General features: G+C 31.6%; 2 protein-coding genes across 2 annotated transcripts; both read right to left on the minus strand.

Moving 5' to 3' along the window:
* Positions 1 to 2,752: 2,752 nt before the first annotated feature.
* LOC123219583 (protein NDR1-like) lies at positions 2,753 to 3,588 on the minus strand. The gene has a single exon (XM_044641588.1). The coding sequence runs from the start codon at positions 3,487 to 3,489 to the stop codon at positions 2,893 to 2,895; it is 597 nt and encodes a 198-aa protein (XP_044497523.1). The 5' UTR covers positions 3,490 to 3,588; the 3' UTR covers positions 2,753 to 2,892.
* Positions 3,589 to 19,991: 16,403 nt separating this feature from the next.
* Positions 19,992 to 20,861, minus strand: LOC123219484 (NDR1/HIN1-like protein 26). The gene has a single exon (XM_044641469.1). It carries the CDS (start codon positions 20,822 to 20,824, stop codon positions 20,144 to 20,146), a length of 681 nt encoding a protein of 226 aa, XP_044497404.1. The 5' UTR covers positions 20,825 to 20,861; the 3' UTR covers positions 19,992 to 20,143.
* Between the last annotated feature and the right edge of the window lie 408 nt (positions 20,862 to 21,269).

Below are 21,269 nucleotides of genomic sequence, written 5' to 3' on the forward strand. Positions count from 1 at the left end.
CATGGATTATGAATTGTGGACCAATAACATATGTTTAAATCTATGTGTTTGAGCGAGATTGTAATCTTATGAACAAATTGAAGATGAGTGTTCATGTGAGTAGATTATGCTACTATGAGAAATAAGAGCTATAATATGGAATTTTGAATAAGTATATATGTGTCAATTATCTTACTACAGATTAGGAGTCGTCACTATACAATAGTTAATTGATTAAGGTTTACAAAATCTATAATGTGGTTATATTGATATGAAGAACATGCCTGTTAATGTGATAAGAGGTTGATTCTATTAAGTTACTTTGCGTTTGATGTTTATTGATGCTGAGAGAACATGTTGTTATGGTTATGGATGTGTTTAGGTTGATTATATTTGGTTAGAGTGCATTGAGATGGTAAAAAATTCTAGAATTTAGCAAAGGTGATATTCAGTAGAAATATTCCACACGCCCGTGTAAGTTAAGTTAAACGACCATATATATTTGAGGGTGAACTATTCTTGTGTAGAAGAGATCCATAGACTTGTTAATTTGAGATCAAGTTCACACTCATGTGGTATGAGACACACGGTTATGTTTCCTACCCCAGGTAACACCCCTACATATGAAATTTGCATGGCTGTGTAAGTAAGATAAATACACCCCTGAGTATGAATTTTTAAGGAAATTTGGAAGCAAATTTGGAGAAAGTTAGTTATGCTTGTATAGAGTTGTTATGCTTTTATAGGGTTATATAAATGATTGTTTTACCCCTATGAAGGATGAATGTAAAAGGAATGAATAACAAGACGAATATGAGTATTAAGGCCCTAATGAAGGCTATTAAAGTTACATGAGCCTTAAGGAAGGCTATTAAAGATACATGGACCCTAACGAAGGCGAAATAAGGTGGAAATCATTTTATGTGCCCAACTGTGTGTTTAATTACACGACGAAGATTTAAGGGTGTTCGACTAAGTGTTTGACAACACAAACCTCGATTGGAGTGATTCTAAGTAGAAAACTGAAAACAATGTATTATTTTATTCTATGAAAGCTTTAGGGCTAGTTTGTGTGACCTACCTACTCGATTATCATGCACTGACGTTAGATGCCTTAGCATCTGAAATGCTCTTGTATGCACTGATGTTGGGCATCTTAACATCTAAGATATATACTTGTGTGATATTAAGAAAGGCTTGAAGTTTTACTCCTTTTGTGACATGGTATCCATAGCTTGAAGCTTGGCTAACAAGTGTATTAGGTGTACTTTATGATTGACATATGGGATACCTCATGTTTTCACCAAGCATCTGAGACACCGATATACATTGTTTGATATTAGTCATCCGAGATGACACCGCCAGTGGAGATTTGGTGTTGGGTGCTAAAATAATTTAGATGGATATCTAGGATGTTAGAGAAGCATCCAAAAAACCACGATATGATTGGACATGGGACACCACTATGGATCATGATTGTTATTGTTATTATCGTGCATTTGGTTCGATAGGTCTCCTATTTATTAAGTGTAATTCACTCACTATGTTCCTTTTGTAGTTTTTCAGGTAAGATTGTAGAGTAGTGGAGCAGTAGAGGAGGAACTGGTAGGTCAACTTGGAGTAACACATGAAGCGGGGGCATTTTGGTCATTTATTCATTTGGATTATATTTATGAATTTTGGGTTTGTTTATGTTTAATTATACACTATGGTTTACATGAGTTGGATTACAACCATTTGAATTTTGTGTTATGAGCTTGAATAATAAATACACTTTTAGGGATTGTGAGAGTGTTTTATTTATCATACACATTTATTATTATTTACTAGCATATGCTGTGGAAAAATTTAAGTTAACATATCTCTTTAGGTATATATTCCAAATAAGAGTATGTATTTGGAGAAGAGATTGTACAGTGCATTGCTTAGCTCTCACAAACATTCGTCATCATTACTGAATGCATGAGGGTGCATGGTTGAATGCACAGGCATATAAATTTGCCTAAGAATTTCCAATTTTCCTTTTTGGACGTGTATTTTCTAAAGGTATTTTTGTCTTTCTATTTGTGAACGGTTGTTCACACCTACTACATGGGTGCCCACCGCGACTTGGTCTATGTATCTCTTTTGCCCATCTGAAACAATTGGTTATAAATATCTTGTATGAGCAAATATGAGTGGTACACGTTTCTACTAAACACAAATTAATTAAAAATAAAACAATTAGTTGTTACAGGTACAAAATTAAACCCAACATAAAAAGTTCAATCAGAATAATGTGTCACATATATATCCAAGAGAAAAATGTTTACAGACAAAACTAGGTATAAATACAAAATCCATGATTTGCTAAAATTGCCTACAAAGTTGGCACCATGAATTTTAATGGCACCGTTGCATACAAATTGTTGCTGTAAAAGTTGATCAAAACAAACTGAATCGTGGAATGTATGTTTTGGTTATTCGATCCAAAACCAAATTAATATAATAACAAATAAATTTCAAACTTTACATTAAGATGATTACAAGTGAGCTGAATTGGGTAATCTAAAAGAGAACAACAATTTAATTCAGAAACTTGGCAGTGTGAATTTCAGTTTGTTTTTATTACGAAACTGGGGGATTTTTTTTTTTACCTCCCAATAGTTCTCTATTTATTATTTGTCCTTATTACATTGCTCACAACATTTTCAATTTGTTTTGGTTATACACAATTGAGTTCAAACAAATTTAGCAATCCTTTTTAACAAACATTACATACTAGCATCTTTAATTTACAGAATTAAAATGCTTTGATTCTTTGTATTCAATATTGACGAACAATGTACAAATTAAAAAAAAAAAGGAAGCATTATACATAGTAGTATGGCCTCAACACACAATAAGATAACACATATATGTTTACAGTTCTTATCAGTTAAAGTTAGGACGCAGCTTTATTCTCCATTTCTTGGATGAACGCTTTAGCTTAATCTTCTTCTTCTTACCTGAGATCTTCCCATTCTTACCAAGCATCACTTTACCTTCCAGAATGTGACTCCTATGATGCTTACTCTTAATGCCTATAGTCCTAAACCGAATTCCAGTTGCAAACCTCACTTTTAGTTCAGATATCTCATTTGATAGTGCCTTGCGAATAGCTTTCCAAACACGCCCGTCAATAGCCAAATGATTAACTCTGTATATAGTGCTACCCTTACCTGATTTGAAAGAAGAAATTCTATCTGTTGCAGCTTTATCCTGGCCATAGAGAAATGTCAAAAAAATATCGTCAAACAAGATAACAGAGTCTTTGTTTGGATTTTTAATTTCAAGGTTATAAGTGAGGGAACCATTTTGATTCCCAACAGCGGCTGGTGAAGAGCTATTATCTATGGGTGGAACCGAGAGATCGATAACGGTGACGGTTGGATCCTGAGGACGTAAAGCCAGCCATAAACAGAGGGCAAGAAGGCCCAAAAGGCCAATAATTTGGAGAAGCCAAAGATAGAAGTTCTTCGTTTCGCACATTATGATTATGTTAGTGGAATGGTTAGGAAGATATTTTCAAGGATTGATTGAGAAATGGTTACCTAGCGAGGCAATATTATTAAGCTAAAAAAAGGCTGAAAGGCGTAGCGCTTGTTGTTTTATGGTGCCAATAGAAAAGGCATATTATAACATTTGCAAGTTACCAAAGTTTGAAGGACAAGGAAATAAATGCTTTTCTTTGGGATGGGGTGGTAGCACTTTCACTTTTTTGGGGCCTAAAGGCCACATAAGGTAGCTACATGGAAACTCCTTCGTCTATACCCTGGAATATTTTGCTGATGAATACTTTTTATTTGTTTATTTATTTATTTTTGTAACAAGATCATCATTGGGGATTGAACTAACCATACTGAATAGATAAAATCTTAGGTATAGTGATTGACCTTACAATCACTGTGTTAGGTAAGTTAAGAATTTAATTTTAAAATATCGTTGGGGAGAATCTAAACTTATACACTCTTATGCATGGAAACCCCCTCTATTGCTACTCAAGCAACTCCTTGGAGGCATGATACTCTTTATTTGAGTTGGAGAAACTTTTTAAACATTTTTATCCATTCGGGTACCCATTCTTGAAAGCTTTCTGTGGCAAAGAATACAAATTTTGCTTGACAGTCCCACTTAAATTGAAATTAAGTTACAAAATTATATTAGCAGGTAGTGAATTTGATTTATAACTCATAATATATGTTCTTACTAGTGCACTTTGTTATAACTCAGAAGGATTCCTAGCAACTCCTTGTGCGTTTTTCATTCTTAATCTATCAATATGTGATCAATCTAATTGCAAGAATTTAAATTTTTACTTACAGTGACAAGTAGGTGTGGGTGATCAATGTGGCATGTGGGACTCATTTCTAGTACACATAATTTATTCCATATGTTTGGGTTTCCAAAATCTGAGCTTTGATACCAATTGTAATACCCCACCTCAAATATCCTATCATTCAGGGTAAAAATGCTACTAAAATCTAACATGCATGTATGATTATCTCAATTTAAATCAAGTAATCTAAAATCAAACATGCATATGCAAGTATTCTGAACAGTTCTTTGAGAGTCATTATTATTGAAAATAAAAAGCAATACCTTATAAAATCATCCCAAGCATCATATAAAAATCTAAATCTCAATATCCATGTACTAAAATATTAAATAAAGTGTTTAATCATCAAATCATGATAAGACTATCTAACGACTATGAGTCCATAGCTTACATTTTGCTCTATCATTGATCCATCGCCTTATCACCATCACCTCTAGTCTTCTCACTTGCGAAATGCAAATGAATTAAATGAGTACAAAATACCGAGTAAGTAGGAATGATCTATCCTATAATCTCTTAATTGATTCTATTCTCTTTCCTTTACCAATCCAGGTTATCTTTATCTTAATCCAAGCTTGTTAGAATCTCAATCGAATTTAAGGGAATCAGTGTACCTAGTCTAGTAACAACTCTCTAGGCTCTCTCTCTTTAGCCCTAACTATCTAATCTCATTGTCAATTGATAACTCATGGTCCTAGCTTACTCAATCATCTAAGCCTTTATGTCCTAGTAAGTCCTAACCAATCAACAAACATGTGGTCCTCACAAGTATCTCTTACTATAAGGACACCAATCGATGGACTTCACCCTACCGACGAGTTGCCTATGTCATGGGTATTTCTTTAATAAGGATGTTGTCTTATCATTTATGTCCCTTAGGTATCAATCCATCTCATATCTCATCAAGATAATCAATCCTTATAGATACCTAATCTCTCAAAACTCTCTAGGACTTCTTTCTAGTCTATTTTATCTCTGCTTGGGTTTCTCTCTTGATCATATATAATCATTGCCTTGAGTATCTCTTGATACCTCAACGGACTTTAAATCTTAGTCAAAGTCATCAAATTCTTTTTTTTTTTTTTTTTGCAGGTGTCAAATCAAATCCATATTTTATGTATGCCTTATACGTAACAAAGTCATAATCATACTTTTTCTTCCACATATTGGCCTACACTTGGTAAGGCATGGCGTACATAGCCACTCTTTGGCGCATGATCACTCCTAGGTTGAGTCTCAGGCGTGTAACACCCACAGGTATGTCTTGAGGGTAATTTAGTTATTTTGCATTAATTTTCATGTAAATTATGTTTGTGATTTAGTTGGAAAGAAAATAAGTTAATTTTATAATTTTGAAATGATGAACAAATGTGCATAGGGTAGGGATGTTGGTGCATTGCTTGCCATGTCTAAGTTAATTTTATTTTTATGATTGAGACAATGAATTGAGACTTTAATTCTTGCATATCGGTTGTTTCTTGTAGGAATACAATTTAGTTGAGTAGAAATTCATAGAGACCATTTAAGGTGAGAAAATATGTAACATCCGAATTCAGGTGTGTCAGTAAACTCCACTTCCAAAATTACCCCTAGAGTTGATTTTATAACTTGTTGTGTAAAGAAATTGCAAAAGAATTATAGAAAACTACTAAATGAGCAATATTTTTCAAAGGGGGTAAAATGGTCATTTTATAAAGATTCAAGGGACAAAGTGGGAATTAAAATTGAAGGGCACACTTGAAATTATATGGTGGTGCTAAGGGTTTTTGGTAATTGACTAAGGATAAAATAGTAATTTATGAAAAAGGTTAAGGGCAAAATGGTCCAAAAGGCTTATAAAATATATAATATATTCATCTTCTCCATTTTTAGCCGAGAACTCCATGAAATTAAGCTAAAGCTTTCCCTTAACCAAAATTCGTCCAAAAACCTAGCTAAACCACCTAATTTCCAGAGGCCCCAGTTATAAAAAGTGTAGATCTGTCAATTCTGATCAGTTCTAAGGTAAGAAATTTAATTTTTAAGATATGTGAAATTTGGGAGTTTGATGGATGATTATATTTTTGGTTGATTAAGGTTGCCAAGAAGAAGAAAAGAAGGTGAATAAGCTTAAATCACCTATTTGGAAAAGAAAAGGTAAGAATTTCATACTTTACATACTTGAAGTAAATTTGAGTTAGGTTATTTAAATAACCTTTACTTATATAAGTGTGTAAGGTATTAGAATTAAGATGATTTATGCTTAAAAGGATAAAAAAATTCATTAGGATTCAGGATGTAATTTTTGGCCATAAGGGTAAAAAGGTAATTTTGGCCATAAGGGCAAAAATGTCATTTTATGTGATATAGGTTAATTTTGCTTAATTATGTGCATAAAATGTGTGATAACCCTTATATTAAGCCTACATTGTATATTTTGAAATTAATTAAATGTATGAGATATATAGATGCATGAGAGGAGAATATGATGTTTGATAAGGAATGAAAATAATAAGAGAAAACAATGAATGAGCATATTTTATATTATGGTTATATATGCATACATGAGGAATCATAACATATGCATGATTTAGAAAAAATAAAGAAAGAGGAAAAATATTTTCTAAGTCATGCATGCTTTTATAATGACTCATATGATACAGGAAAGCAGAAAACATACTAAAAATCCTTACACGCCAGCTGTACTATGTGGACAGCAAATAAAATAATCGGTTGTACTGTGTGGACAACCAGCTGTACTGTGTGGACAGCAAAAGAAAAATATCAGCTGTACTGTGTGGACAGCAAAAGAAAAATATCAGTTGTACTGTGTGGACAACAAAGAAAAATATTAGCTGTACTGTGTGGACAACAAAGAAAAAAAAATATGCGTGTAAGAGAGAATTATACTTTGTATGGTGACTGCAAGTACTATCATATGTAGTCTAAATTGATCAATGAGAATGAGAGAGAAACAAATTAGTAAATATTTTATGAAAGTCATTTGCATTAGAATTATGCATACAAGCCTGTGTGGCTGATAAAGAGTTGAGAAAGATGTACGATCAGAAAATAAAAATGTCATGGCACTCATACATGCATAAATCATAATGAGTGAATCATATCAGTATAGTAAGAAAATGAATAAATGTGTGAAAGAAAAGAATTATGATATGTGTTAAATGCGTGTTCTGTGTCAATTATTTTGTTGTAAATAGTTCAGACACGCTGAGTATGGAAAAGATTAGTACTGGTATAAAATGCTTTAAGTGTTGAGTATGATTTTCTTACTGAGCCATAATCACTCACTCCGTTTAATTTAATATTTTACAGGTAAAGAAATGCAGCAAAGGTTCCCGGGGAGCACTAATGAGACATGAGGCTAAGGGAGGAAGGCACCATATTTTTATTGATATATATATGTTTTGATGTATATGTGAATATATGTCTATATATATATATATACTTGATGTAGATATTGGTAGATATGTATATATATATATATACAGCTAGTTATGAAAATTGATTATAAAGTTTCTGTGGGTGATAATTTCTATAATTGTTATTATTATGTACTTATTTTATTAATTGTGATTAAGTTGATGAAAATCCAGTCGGTTGGTAGGACTGTTTTATATGAATTGCTAATTGGGAGTGTTACAGGGCATAATGGAAAAGAGAAAAAAAATTTCCCCGGGCCCTCTAAAATAGGGGAACTCATGCCGATTTTCTGTAACACACCCAATGGTTAGGAGAGGTTACAAAATAGGTTATTTTACACATTCTAGGATTGTTATAAGAGGATACCATGAGTATATATTTGCTAATCTACTCGAATTAGGGAACATCCATAATATGACACCGAACCTGTAATAGGGTACTTATTTGTGGTAAAACACAATTATAATTATAGTTTGATAGTCCAATGATGGTGTATGTGGGTAGACTAGCAACAAATGCTCACATGGCCAAAACGTTAAATCCATAAATTGATATAGTTTCATCGACTTAGTATACAATTATAGTTTACAGATGATAATACTTTCACCAAGAGATGATATGATCACACAAGAGTAGGATCTAGAATGATTCTTTAATGATTGAGTGAGACATTAGGGGTGTTCAAAATTATCCGGTAACCGAATCGAACCGATTTTAAAACCGAAAATCAAACCGAAAAATAGGTTATTTGAAAAATCGGTTCGGATACTGGTTCAAAAATATATATAAACCGAATTTTCGGTTCGGTTACTGGTTTGCCTAATTTTGAAAACCGGTTAACCGGACCGAATCGGTTTTTAAAAAATTGAATAAAATATTAATAAAATATTGAATATATTTTCAAAAAATTAGAAAAAAATAATAAAATATGATAATTTTTTGAAATTCGGTTCAAAAATCAGTTAACCGAAATTTCGGTTCGGTTAATTGATATTTTCGGTTTGGTTTAAAATCGGTTAATCTTTAAATCGATTCGGTTTCGGTTCATGATTTTTTCCAAACCGAAAATTCGGTTCGGTTCGAAATATTGGCAAAGCGGTTCGGTTAACCGGTTTTGAACACCCCTATGAGACATAATTGACCTCGAGAGATATGTTATTTAGCATAAATGTTCTCAAGTATAGATATAAGTTACAATTATGAGATATATGACTTGTTATCATCTTAATGGGAGTTGAGAGATAGACTTCATATGACAGAGTTACAATTGGTCATGACAAGGGCATTTTGGAGATTATGTAAAAGATAGTAGTAGAGTCTCCTACTTATTGAGTGAATTTTCACTTACTCCCCTACTTATTATGTGTGTAGGTACAAGTGATCATGATAGTTGTGAGGTGAGCGACGATCAATAGGCTTAAAGCAGCATGATGGCAATTATGTCTTTTTCTTTTTTTAAAGTAAGCATGTATATTAGAAGAAACCAAGCCTAGACCTCAACAAGAAGACAAATAACAACCTAAGCTCACCTTAAGAAAACAAGGCAATGAAAGCAAGCAAGGCTTACAAGCAAAGAAAGAAAAGATGAACCATAGAACAAGCCCAAAAGATTCGAACCAAAACTACCCATCCCTAATCTTGAAAGTCTATCTAGGTTCCTATGTAAGATTTATGGCTCACATGACCCATTGAAAGTTTATTCTATCAAGTATAATAGAATTTATTTGGTAAAAAAAGAAAAATCATTATTTAATAAGATTTTCTGTACCTAAATTCTATTGTCTAATATGAAGATATGATTCCTTATGATGAAAAGAGGTAATTCTTTATTGATAAAAAGATGTGATTCTTTATGAAAATAGATGTACTTTATAATGAAAAGAGATGACTATTTATAAGTTGAAATGAAAGTTCTAAGATACTAGTAAGGAACTAATTAAGGATGATATGTTTACTCTTTGAGGATCCGATCATCTTGAAATGATTGGATATTTAGATTCAGACTAAGTTGGATGTGTTGATAAAAGAATTGTTGAATTTGAAAATGTTAGGTTCATTGAAAATGATCACATTAGGAGTGAGAGAATGGATAATTATAGAATTCAAGAAGTTAGGATGGAAGTTGTTATACCCAAAACTTCTACAATTGTTGTTTCTTGTTATTCATGGATTATGACTATGAGACTTTATTTCAGCACCTGGGGTTATTGACACTATAGTCAGGCTATTGAAAATTAACTTTATCATAGTTTTCTTCTTTTAAAATAACTAGTAATCTAAAAGTGTTAAGTATATGGAAATAAAATACTTTATGATTAAAGAAGAAGTTTAGAAACAAATAGTGCCAATTAAGCACATTAACAATGATCTTATGATGCAAGATCCTTAAAGAAAAGGATTATCTCCCAAAACATTTAATGAACATGTTAAAATGATGGGAATTATTTGACGTCATTAGTGATATTGCATTATGTTTATATTAAGTTTATACATTTGACACTCTGAGCTGACTTTTGTGTTTATGATACTGACAAGAATAGTCTTAATAAAGACATTAAAGTTGAACCATAATGATCATCTTAATTAAATATTATGTTAGGTTGGAAGTTGATACTATGGTATATGAAAGGGACTTTGTTAAGAAAATCACATACAATACCACCATAAGTTACATTGATATTTGAACTTAATAATGATAAAGTATTATAGTCAATGTAAGAGAGATTTTGGTATAAAATTTTGTACATATTACGTCCTTTTTATTAAATTATGAAAGTAGTATCATATGAGCAAAATGGAAAAATATAAGATTTATGGCTTACATAGTCCATTGAAAGCTTATTTTTATCATATATAATAATATTTATTTAATAAAATAATCATTATTCAATAAATTTTTTTATACCTAAATTCTATTAATTAATATAATGATGTGATTCCTTATGATAAAAAAAGATGATTTTTTGTTAATGAAAAAAAGTAACTTTTTGTTGATAAAAAGATGTAATTCTTTATTAAAAAAGTTGATTCTTTATGATGAAATGATATGATTATTTATAAGGATGTGATTTTTTATGAGAAGTTACAATTAATTCTATAAATAAAAGTTAATCCTCTCTTTACCTCATACAGTTATAGACTTACATATGGATAGAAAAAACTTAAGTTCTCTTTATTTAGTGAGAGAAATTAACTTCTTCTAAATTTTTTAAAAATTTTCTTTATATTTGGTACATGTTAAAATACCATAAATCAATGTATATTTTTCTAGCTTCAAACTATGTGAACAACATAAAGTTTAACATCTATGAATATGATAGTTTGATGTTTATTTATTTTATCATAAATGAAATTTTGATCTATCTCTACATGATAATTTGATGTTTTATTACTTTTTCATGAATATAATTATTATGGCTTACGTCCTACTAAGATAAAATTCAAGATAACAGAACTAGCTTAGTATTATACATAGATCTTTGATAGAAAACTTAACCTTTTTTTTTTTTCCACATATTTTTGTACTTTATTTTAAAGAAAATACATGGAAGAGGGTATTAATGTCGATTGGTTCACAAATTCAAGAATTCAGTTACATTCTAATTATTATAAAAACAATAAAATAAGTTTTAACATATAAACTTTTATAATTTTAAATACGTAATAATATTTTTATTGAATAAAAAGTAGTATGAAAAATAATTTTCACGTTACTTGGTGACTCACTAATAATTAAACATGTTATTATGAATAAATAAACATTTTTTATGTACCTAAGCATTGATTAATTCATTTTGTATTGTTTTTAAGGAAAAAACAAACTTTAAAAATTTAACAATTAACTTATATTTACTCTTACAATAACAATAATATAATATGTATAACTTTTATATACAAACAACGATATATCATCATATGATTAGGTGTTATTTTATTTTTTATTTTCAACTATCTAATTACATTATGATACTTTATTATTTGTGCATAAAATTATATACATAGTACTACTCTTAGAATAAAGGTTGGAAGATTTCTTTCAAGACAAGTAGACATGGAAATGGGTCAAGCCGACTCGACATGGCACACCAAGTCTACAGGCCATCCCAGGCCTAAGGCTCACACATTAGCGAGCCTTCATGTTGGGCTCACCCGCAAAATTTACCAGGCTCATGACACGACCCTATATATATATATATATGGTCTTATCGTGCCAAGCCCGTAATGGGCTGGTCTGCTGGCCTTTATCGAGCCAACTAGTTAATTTTAATAAAAAATAGATTTTTTATTAAATTATGTTTTCTAATTAAAAAAAACATATTAAGAAATTGAATTGTGATTAGTAAGAAAACAAACTTATTTATAATAAGTGAGTTAAGTTCTCATGATCAATCTCACCAATGTGGGATCGATCCAAAACTTGAGTTTTGTTAAAACTTACACTTTACTTAGTTTTTATTTGTAGTGAGTGAAAGAAATAGGTGATTGTATTCTTTTAGATGAGGGACTCTTTTACATTTACCCTTTTGCACTTTACACTCTTACAAAAGTGTCTTACATCTAAAAGAAGACAAACACTTACAACTTTCATCCACTATAAGTAAAAGTTCAATATTATGTTTCAATCAAACATAAATTTTGGTTATCTCACATATGTGAGATTGATCCTAAGAACTTAACTTATTTTTTAAGTCTAAAATTTTCATTTCTTATAAAAATATATAATTTTTTATATTATAATTATTATTTATTTATTTACATTTTTTAATTTTTTTAATTTTTGGGCATAGTTGTAACAAGTTGGGCTGGCCTGTCGGCTTGAAAGTCAGGCTAGTAGCATGGCCTGACCAACTCATGAGTCTGGTATAGCTTGCTACAGTAATTGGTTGTATTTGCCCTGAGTGAGCTAAAATAAAGGTGGTCAGGTCTGACCTCAAGGTAGCCCGACCCCTTTGAAACCTCTAATGGTAAGCAAGTCTAATCTACTCCTTTTTGTAATGCCTATTCATAAATTAAAATCTTTTTTTAGTTTACTTGAATCATATCACCTTTTAGGACCTCAACCAACTATATTAAGTAGCAATAAACTTCATTTTAATTACCACCTTCATAAACATTATACAAAATAAATCAAGAGTTTGATTTGATATGTCTCTAACAACTTTTAAGCACATGTATGTCTTCTTACTTGGGTGTAGACATGTCACAGGGTTAGGTCAACTCATGGCACCACCTAACCCCCTTCTTTTAGTATGACCCATGAAAAATTATAAAAAAATAAAAATATCAAATATTAATTAAGTATTAGTAAAAAATTAAAAAGTTAAATAAATTATATAATTTAGCATATTGCCTTGTAAAAGCACATGAACTACCCCACTAAAGGCTCGTGAAGGGAGGACCTAAAGGGCCTCAGGCTATGTCGTGGGCCTTACAATTTTTGTTAGTCAACCTTGTCGGTATGGTAGTAGGCCTTGGCCTAGCATGACTTGTAGGCATGGTGGGTTGTACCGAAACTAGCCTAACTCGACCTGACTTGCTATTAAGAATCTTTTGTTACAAGTAAAAGTTGATTTTCTTAAAAGAAAAGAACTGTTATTGAGTGTAAAAATTAACTATTTTCTATGAAATAATAGATTGTGTTGAGAAGTGTTGGGCTTGGACTTGACCTATATTATAATTAAACTACCCTAGGTAGTTGAGTTTGTAGCAGTTGGAAGCAGTTGCTTGGAAGTAGAGCATATATTTAAATGTCCCAAAAACTACCACAAAACTAACAATATTGCAAAAAACAAGAATACAGAGCCAACTAAAAGAAAGTATATAGAATCCAAAAATAAAATACACAACAAAAAATCGTGTTATGGAAATTAAAAAATCAAGCTTCAAATTGCATTCAATTTGAAACAGAAGAGTACGACATCTGGGCATGTTTACTATATTTTTGAATTTTTAGAATTTCTGGCAGTATCTAATATTGGTACCAAAGCCTAGGGTTGATGTATTTATCGTGCCTATGATTCTGTGAATATTATAATTTGAAGGCTAAAAGACTTATTCCTAACTAAGGTTTAGCCCATTCCCAAATACACATTTGTGAGGTTTCAAAACCCAAACACGCACACATGGGCTATTAAACTTAACCAAAACCATCCGTCATAGGAGGTAAAATTATCATTTAACCATTAAATATTAAAACATAAAAGTTTATATCATTTCCTCCTTTGATTTATAAAACTAACAATATTTCCCCAAGATTAGGTTTTGAAAAATTCACTTTTTTCCCTAGGGTATTTTTTTCTTTCTTCAACAACCAAAATATGTTCCTACTATCGGTCGACCTTTCCACTATCTTTTTCTCCTACCTTTCATTAGATAAAGATGAACCGTTTTCATCCAATAAAGAGATGAAAACTATTCATCATCTTCGTCTTTTTAGCTAGATAAAGACAATTCATCTTCATCTTTTTAGCTAGATGAAGATGATTCATCTTTATTTAGCTGACAAATTAGCATTAAACAAATCTTCTGATATCGATGCCTCAATAGGTAAAGATGAATGGTATGTTTTTGTCTGACAAAATTATTATAATGGGAAAACTAACAGTGAGAGAAGAAGATGGTGGAAAAGCTAATTGTGAGAGAAGAAGATGGTATGAAGGCTGGTCGATAATGAAAACAAATTTTGATCACCAGAAAAAAAGAAAAAGCCCTAGAGGAAAAAGTTCAAACTTTTAGGTAGAGGAAAATTATTAGTTTTCCAAAGCAAGAGAAGAAATTATATAATTTTTTAGGGTTTAGTGATAAGATAACAACTGTTTTAGGTAAGTTTAACAATCCATGGGTAAGTGTTTAGGTTTTTAAAACCCTATAGATGTATTTTTGGGAATAGGCTAAACCTAAGGTGGGAATAAGTCTTTTGGCCTAATCTAAATTCTGTGGGTTTTTAGATTAAAATCAATTGAAATTTGAGTTAAATGAAGCCAAATTGCATCATTGAGACTTAGAAACATATTAAGATAATGTCTAGATATGTGTTGCATGAATTGATTTGAAAATCGCATCGTATTTTGCCAGAACTTAAACAAAATCTAAGACCTTAAATCTTGAACTCTTTGCCTTGATTTCATTAGTTTATGATGATGCTAATGTCAAAAATTACAACAATTGAGACCTCCAGTATGGGCTGATCAAAAGCCTCATGGTTTTTGGCCTGATTGATGGCCAAAAAGGGCAAATTAAACAGTTATGTTATTAGGGTTCTTCGGTGTTGTTGGGTTATGATTGGGTTGAGAAAACCCGATTGTTTGACCCGTTTGGTTAACACATTAACCAAACCTATTGGTTAATGGGTCAACTGTTTGGTTAACTAGGTGACCCAAATCAGTTAACACTAACTAGGTCAATCGACCAATCAACAATCAATGGTTAGCAGGTTAATAGCTCAATCCAATCAAGTAAATGAGTCAAACAAACCACCAACATGTGGTACACATAATCAGCATGTGAAGGCATGATGTGTATATGAAATACACACAAATAGGGTTAAAATAGTATGTTCTTAAAGTGAATTTTGGTCCATTTTGTCAAATTCTTCAAGATTTATTTAATTTTGATGGTTTGATCTTATTTTGCAGTTTGAATTATATTTTTAGATGCTTTGGAGGCATTCAAGCCCTTTTGGAGTAAAAATAGAAGCTTAAAGAAGCAAATGAGAAGACTTTATATCAGGAGACAGAGCTCAATTATGGTAGTCTTATGGCCATAATTGTGCCCATAATTATTAGGCATAACTAATATTTAAAAAGAAAAAATGAAAATAGGGTTAAGTGGCAGCATATAAAAAGAAAAAATATAGCAACCTAAAGCATTTTTAAAGAGAGATAGCTTCAAAAAATAAGTAGAAGAGTGAAGATCAAAGATTAAAGTTAAAAGACCCAAGAGAATCAAGATTTGAAAATGTTAGAGTTTTTCCTAGCTTTCTTATTATCTTCTTTCACTGATTCAAAATGTCTCTCTCTTTAATTTTATCTTGTGGTTTGAATTTATAGTCATGAATAGCTAATTTCCTTTGCTAGGGTTTATGATGAATCTATAAATTCTCAAACATTATGTAATGGGTTTTGATTTTTAATTAATGATGATGAATGTTTGATTTAGTAATTGTGATTTTAACTTCTTATTTGGTATTGGGCCCAATACCATACTTGTTGTTAGATTGAAATGTGATATTGAGAAATAGATACCCAATTAGTTCATATCTTTGCTAAACCTAAGGTTTTATTTAGAGATAAATATAAATCATTTGTAGGTAAATTGATTATCATAGAAACTGATAAGTTTTGATTAACATCATACCATGAAAATAGGTAAACTTTTAAACTTAACACGTCTAATTAACCTTGAGAAAGGAATTAGGTAAAATAGGATAGTCAACCATCAATAATTCATTTCATTGATTTTAGTTGGATTAATTATTGATTTTTGAGTAATTGATAGTGAAATCATAAACCCTAGGCCTTTTTATATTAATATTTCATTTTTAATTTGTTAGATATTTGTTTCCCTTTATTAATTTCAACTTAGTTAGTTTGCATTTGAATTCATTTTAATTCAATTTTCATTCATAACATTTCATTTCTCTAGCTAATTTAAATTACAAAACGAACTAGTACTTGACAACCAATCCCTGTGGGATCGACATCTTTCTATATTACTTGATTCACTCGTATACTTGTGAGCCATAGGCTACAAGGTGCATGAGACTTAATTTCGACAAATTATGGCTCGTATGACATGGCTTTGGTGCATGGGACACTGTTTCTAGTGCATGTAGACATGTGAGACATTGTTCTAACTTGTTAAGGTGTGTAGGACCTTGTTGTAACACATGAGGTGCATGCATTGTTGTTTTCAATATATAAGAGCTTGTAGAACACTTCTATCGATGCGTGACACCACATGGATGCTCGAATCAACATATACAACTAATCCAGTAGGTCTTACAACACATAAAAGCATGTAAGACCTCATTTTGGCTTATGCAAACACGTAATATTGTTTCAAAGCACATATTTCTAAATCATGCAAACACGATGACTTAGGACCATTAAATGAAGTATAAGATGACACCATCTAATAGTAATGGTGCATGTTAAAGTTATATAACAAAGATATTTAGACATAAAGGTAAATCACATATTCTTAATCGAAAAAGATATGATATATGGTCTATTTATGTCTATGCCTAACCATTGTTCTCCTATGATATATGATCTTGTTTAGGATAAAAATGTAAACAATTTTTGGGATTATATAGATACATTATAGTTTGCTGAAGAGTGGCAATTATAATGAATGTGAGAAAATCACTTTTCCTAAATCAACGAAGCGTGAAGCATATAGGCTATCACAAACAATATGAAAGTTTTATCATGGATAAAGTGACTCAAAGAATTGTACGGGATGATGAAATGGTCCTAGTCATAGTAGTAATGCATTTGTTGTATCACATTTTATAAATGTTAAATGTGAGAACTATGATATTGGTAGGATTTAATGAAATTCTCGTCCAAAATTAATATAGATGCAATTGGATTGAATTTTAAAATATCAATAATTTGAATCATAAAAGATGATTGGAAACATAGTAAACTGAATGGGGATAACTGATATAAGATATTTTAAATTTTAATGTGCAATTACAACAATTGATATATATATATATAACTGCATTAGTAAATGTTGTGTCAGATATGTCTTTGCAGTCTGATTAACCACGACATCTAAAAATATAATTGTTGATTTGAATAAGGGAGAGAAACTAAATGAGGATAACTATAACATATGGCATCTAAAAAGATGCATTATGTCTTAGATGAGAAAGAAGCCTTGGAGGCCGTAAATCAGGTTATTGAAGGTTTGTGGTTGGTACAAACATAAATCGAATGTAAGTGGCATAAGTCCAAGAAAGGGAAAGAGATTGTACAAGGCCCTAAGAACAAGAACAAGAACAAGCAATTCAAATGAAAGAAAGGTAAACGTGCTAAAAAGAGAGACAAAATTAAGATGACCTTTAACACTAAGAGATTGAGCACAAGCAATCACCTTTAACACTAAAAGTTCGAGTAAAGATGAGACATTTTTCTAGAGAAAAAATTATTAAAGTCGAAATGTTACTTGATGATAAGTCAATATGAGGTTATAAATGTAGACATTTGATAATGACTACTTTAGGTTCAAATAACTTGTGAATACCAAATTTGAGTCATTAATAAATATCTATAAGTTTGAAGATATTTAAGAACATCTTCTATAATTCAAATGTTTGATATATTAAAATTCAATCTAGTTGTGCTTATGTTAATTTTGAATGAGAATTTCATTGAATTCTACCAATATTTGAATTCCCATACTTAACATTTACAATATGTGATACAAAAAAATTACGTATCATTAATATGACTACCTTATTTCATCATCTTATACAATTCTTTGAGTTGTTTTATCAATGATAAAGTTTTTATATTGTTTGTGATAGTCTACATGACTCATTCTTTGTTGATTTGGGAAAAAACGATAAAATAGTGGAATTTATCACATTCATTATAGCGTGTTGCTCCTCAGTAAGTTGTAATCCATTCACATAATCCAAAAAATTCTTTACATTGTTATCCTAAACAAGATCATTTATCACGAGAGTCCAATGATAATGCATGGACATAAGTATACCATATATCATCTCTTTCCAGTTAAGAGTATGTGACTTTCTTTCATGTCTAAATATTTATTATATATAGTCCCATCATGCACCATTGGATTGTTAGATAGTCTCATTTTATACTTCATATAATGGTCCTTAGTAATTATGTTTATATGATTTAGAAACATGTGTTTTGAAACACTGTAACCTGTTTGCATACTAGAATGAGGTCTCACATACATTTATAAGCCATAAGACCCACTAGATTTGTGTCAATGCATCTATCTAAGTATCAATGCACTGTTACGAGCCAAGATGAGCATTCCATGTGCTCTCACGCACTAGAGCATGGCCCCACATGCTCTCACGAGCTAGAATAAGGTTTCATGCACTAAAAAGTGTCCCACACACTTTCACTCTTCAAAATAGTGTCTCAAGTGCCTTCACTCACCAAGACAATGATCTCACGTGCCTCCACATGTTGGTGTGCAGGTCGAGTCAAATATGGTTGGACTATTTACCTGGTCGGGCTAGACTATTGACCAATGAATTGACTTGTGGGCATTGACTGGTTCAAGTCACCCAGTTGACCAAACGGGTTTTCCCAATGCAAAATTAGTTGAAGAACTCTAGTTATTCATCTGTTCAATTTGTCATCTTTCGAGCATCTATTTGGCGTGAAAGCATAAGGCTTTTGATCAGCCCATGCCGATGGTCTCAAACGATGAAATTTTCGACATATTGTTGCTAGAAACTAGCGATATCGCAATGAAGAGGTCACAATTTTGGGTCTCAGTTTTTCATCAATTCTTGGCATATTTTGGTGTGATTTGAAGATTAATCCATGCACATAAATGTAGGCATCATCCTACATGTGTCTAAGTCTCAATTTCATGCCATTTGTTCAAATTAATTCAAATCTTAACATTCGAATTTTGAACAATTTTAATGGAATAATCAAAATTCCAAATTACAGAAATTACATAATTGTAAGCATAGACATTAACCCTAGGCTCTAATACCGATGTTGAAAAATCCAGGAAAATTCTATAAATTAAACACATCAAACATACCCGGATTTTATTGCTCTACTTGAATTGATCCAAAGCGTCTTTGAAGCGATCTTAATTTATTTATTTTCACAATATGATTTGCCTTTATACTTTGTTTTCTGGATTCTATGAAGTTTTTGTGTAATTTTGGGAGGCTTTGTAAAACACTCTATATTTGGTTTTTTTGGGAGAAAAATAAAACTATTATGTTAAGTTTTTAATGCGCCAATTTTAGGACATTTTATGTGTCCAACTGCTAACAACTCCTATTCTTCAACTGCCCAATGGCAGCTCATGCAAAGGGATCGAGTTAACTAGTTATAGGTGAATTCAAACCTAATAAAAATAAAACTTGAAATTAAAAGTTTTCACCTTTATTTTAATATTACCATTAATGTTTCTTAATTTTTTTTTTGCTAAATCCACCTTTATTTTGAGAAAGAGGGACCGAAATATTCATTACCGTTTATATGAAAATAAATACTGAAATCACAATTAAATCACAACTTATGAAAGAATTGAGCAATTAAATCTCCCTTGTTACAAACAAAATAAAGACGAAATCAGTCACCCTTCTCCGAAAGAAAATACACATCCCCTTCGTGCTTTAGAGCAAATATTACAGAAATTATAAAATCAGGTGAAATACATAGCACATCTCTTATTTTGTGACGTTGCCAAAAGCTCCCCATCTTGGCCCACAATTGCATCGCAGTTGGCATGCATAGTATGGCGCTTAGATTCCCACCACGTGGACACCTTAAATCTGATACTTGATTTTATTTCCAGGCGAAATGCAACACTCCCTTGTGCACGGTCATTCAAAAACTCTGTCCATCGCTGGCTGTTCACAGTTAGAGTTGCCCCGCTTAATGTGGCATCCAACACAGTCGTATTCTTGGGCTCTTGATAAAAGGGTTCCGCTAACGGTGTTGCCCCGACCTGTTGGTCCTTGTAATAAACAATTGCTTCCGTTGCGTTATAATATATGCCGATATATTGATTGGGGTTCCTTGCTGTGACATTGAAAGTTAATTCTGCATTCTCAAAGCCGTTGGCTTGAGCCAAACCCGGAATTGAAAATTCATGAATATGAAATCTGGGCCTATGCGGGCGTATGCTGAGCCATAAAATGAACATGATAATTCCAACAACTAAAAGAAGTGACAAGAATATGACACACAGTGCTTTGAAAACCCTGGTGGTCAGGCTTTCACGGACCCTGCGGGCATAGTAGTGGGCGGAATGGCGGCGCTTAAAGGGTGGAGGTTGTGACGGGGTTCCTTGGCGAATTGGTAACCTGTCAGGGGAGTGCATTGGCTCTTCTTCTTTTTTTTTTTTTTTTAATGTGCCAGGCTTTGCCTAGAATATGTTGATGAACAGAATATATAACTTGTGAGAATGTTTTTAATTTGAAAGATATTTGGGAAGTTTACTTGGAGAAAGAAAAGAATAATCGACCAGCCAAGACTTGTCCTATGTTATTTGTGCAAGCAAAGGTCCTATGTTATTTGTGCAAGCAAAGGTATTATGCTCTTGGGTTGGATTTCTGACCCAAGAAAAACTCATATACAGTATTAGTATGAAAATAATAAAAAAGAGTTCAAGTTAATAATAAGAAAATTGAGTTGAACAAAGTTAATAGCTTAAAAATGCAGACAAAAGAGAATAAATTCTTGTATTGAGGCTCTATAAATACTTTGTGCTCTTGTGGGTGATCATGTGATCTATTCTTTGCTGTCGTTGAAACTTTATGGATTGC

Source organism: Mangifera indica, chromosome 6, assembly GCF_011075055.1.
Source record: "Mangifera indica cultivar Alphonso chromosome 6, CATAS_Mindica_2.1, whole genome shotgun sequence".
NCBI classification, from domain to species: domain Eukaryota; kingdom Viridiplantae; phylum Streptophyta; class Magnoliopsida; order Sapindales; family Anacardiaceae; genus Mangifera; species Mangifera indica.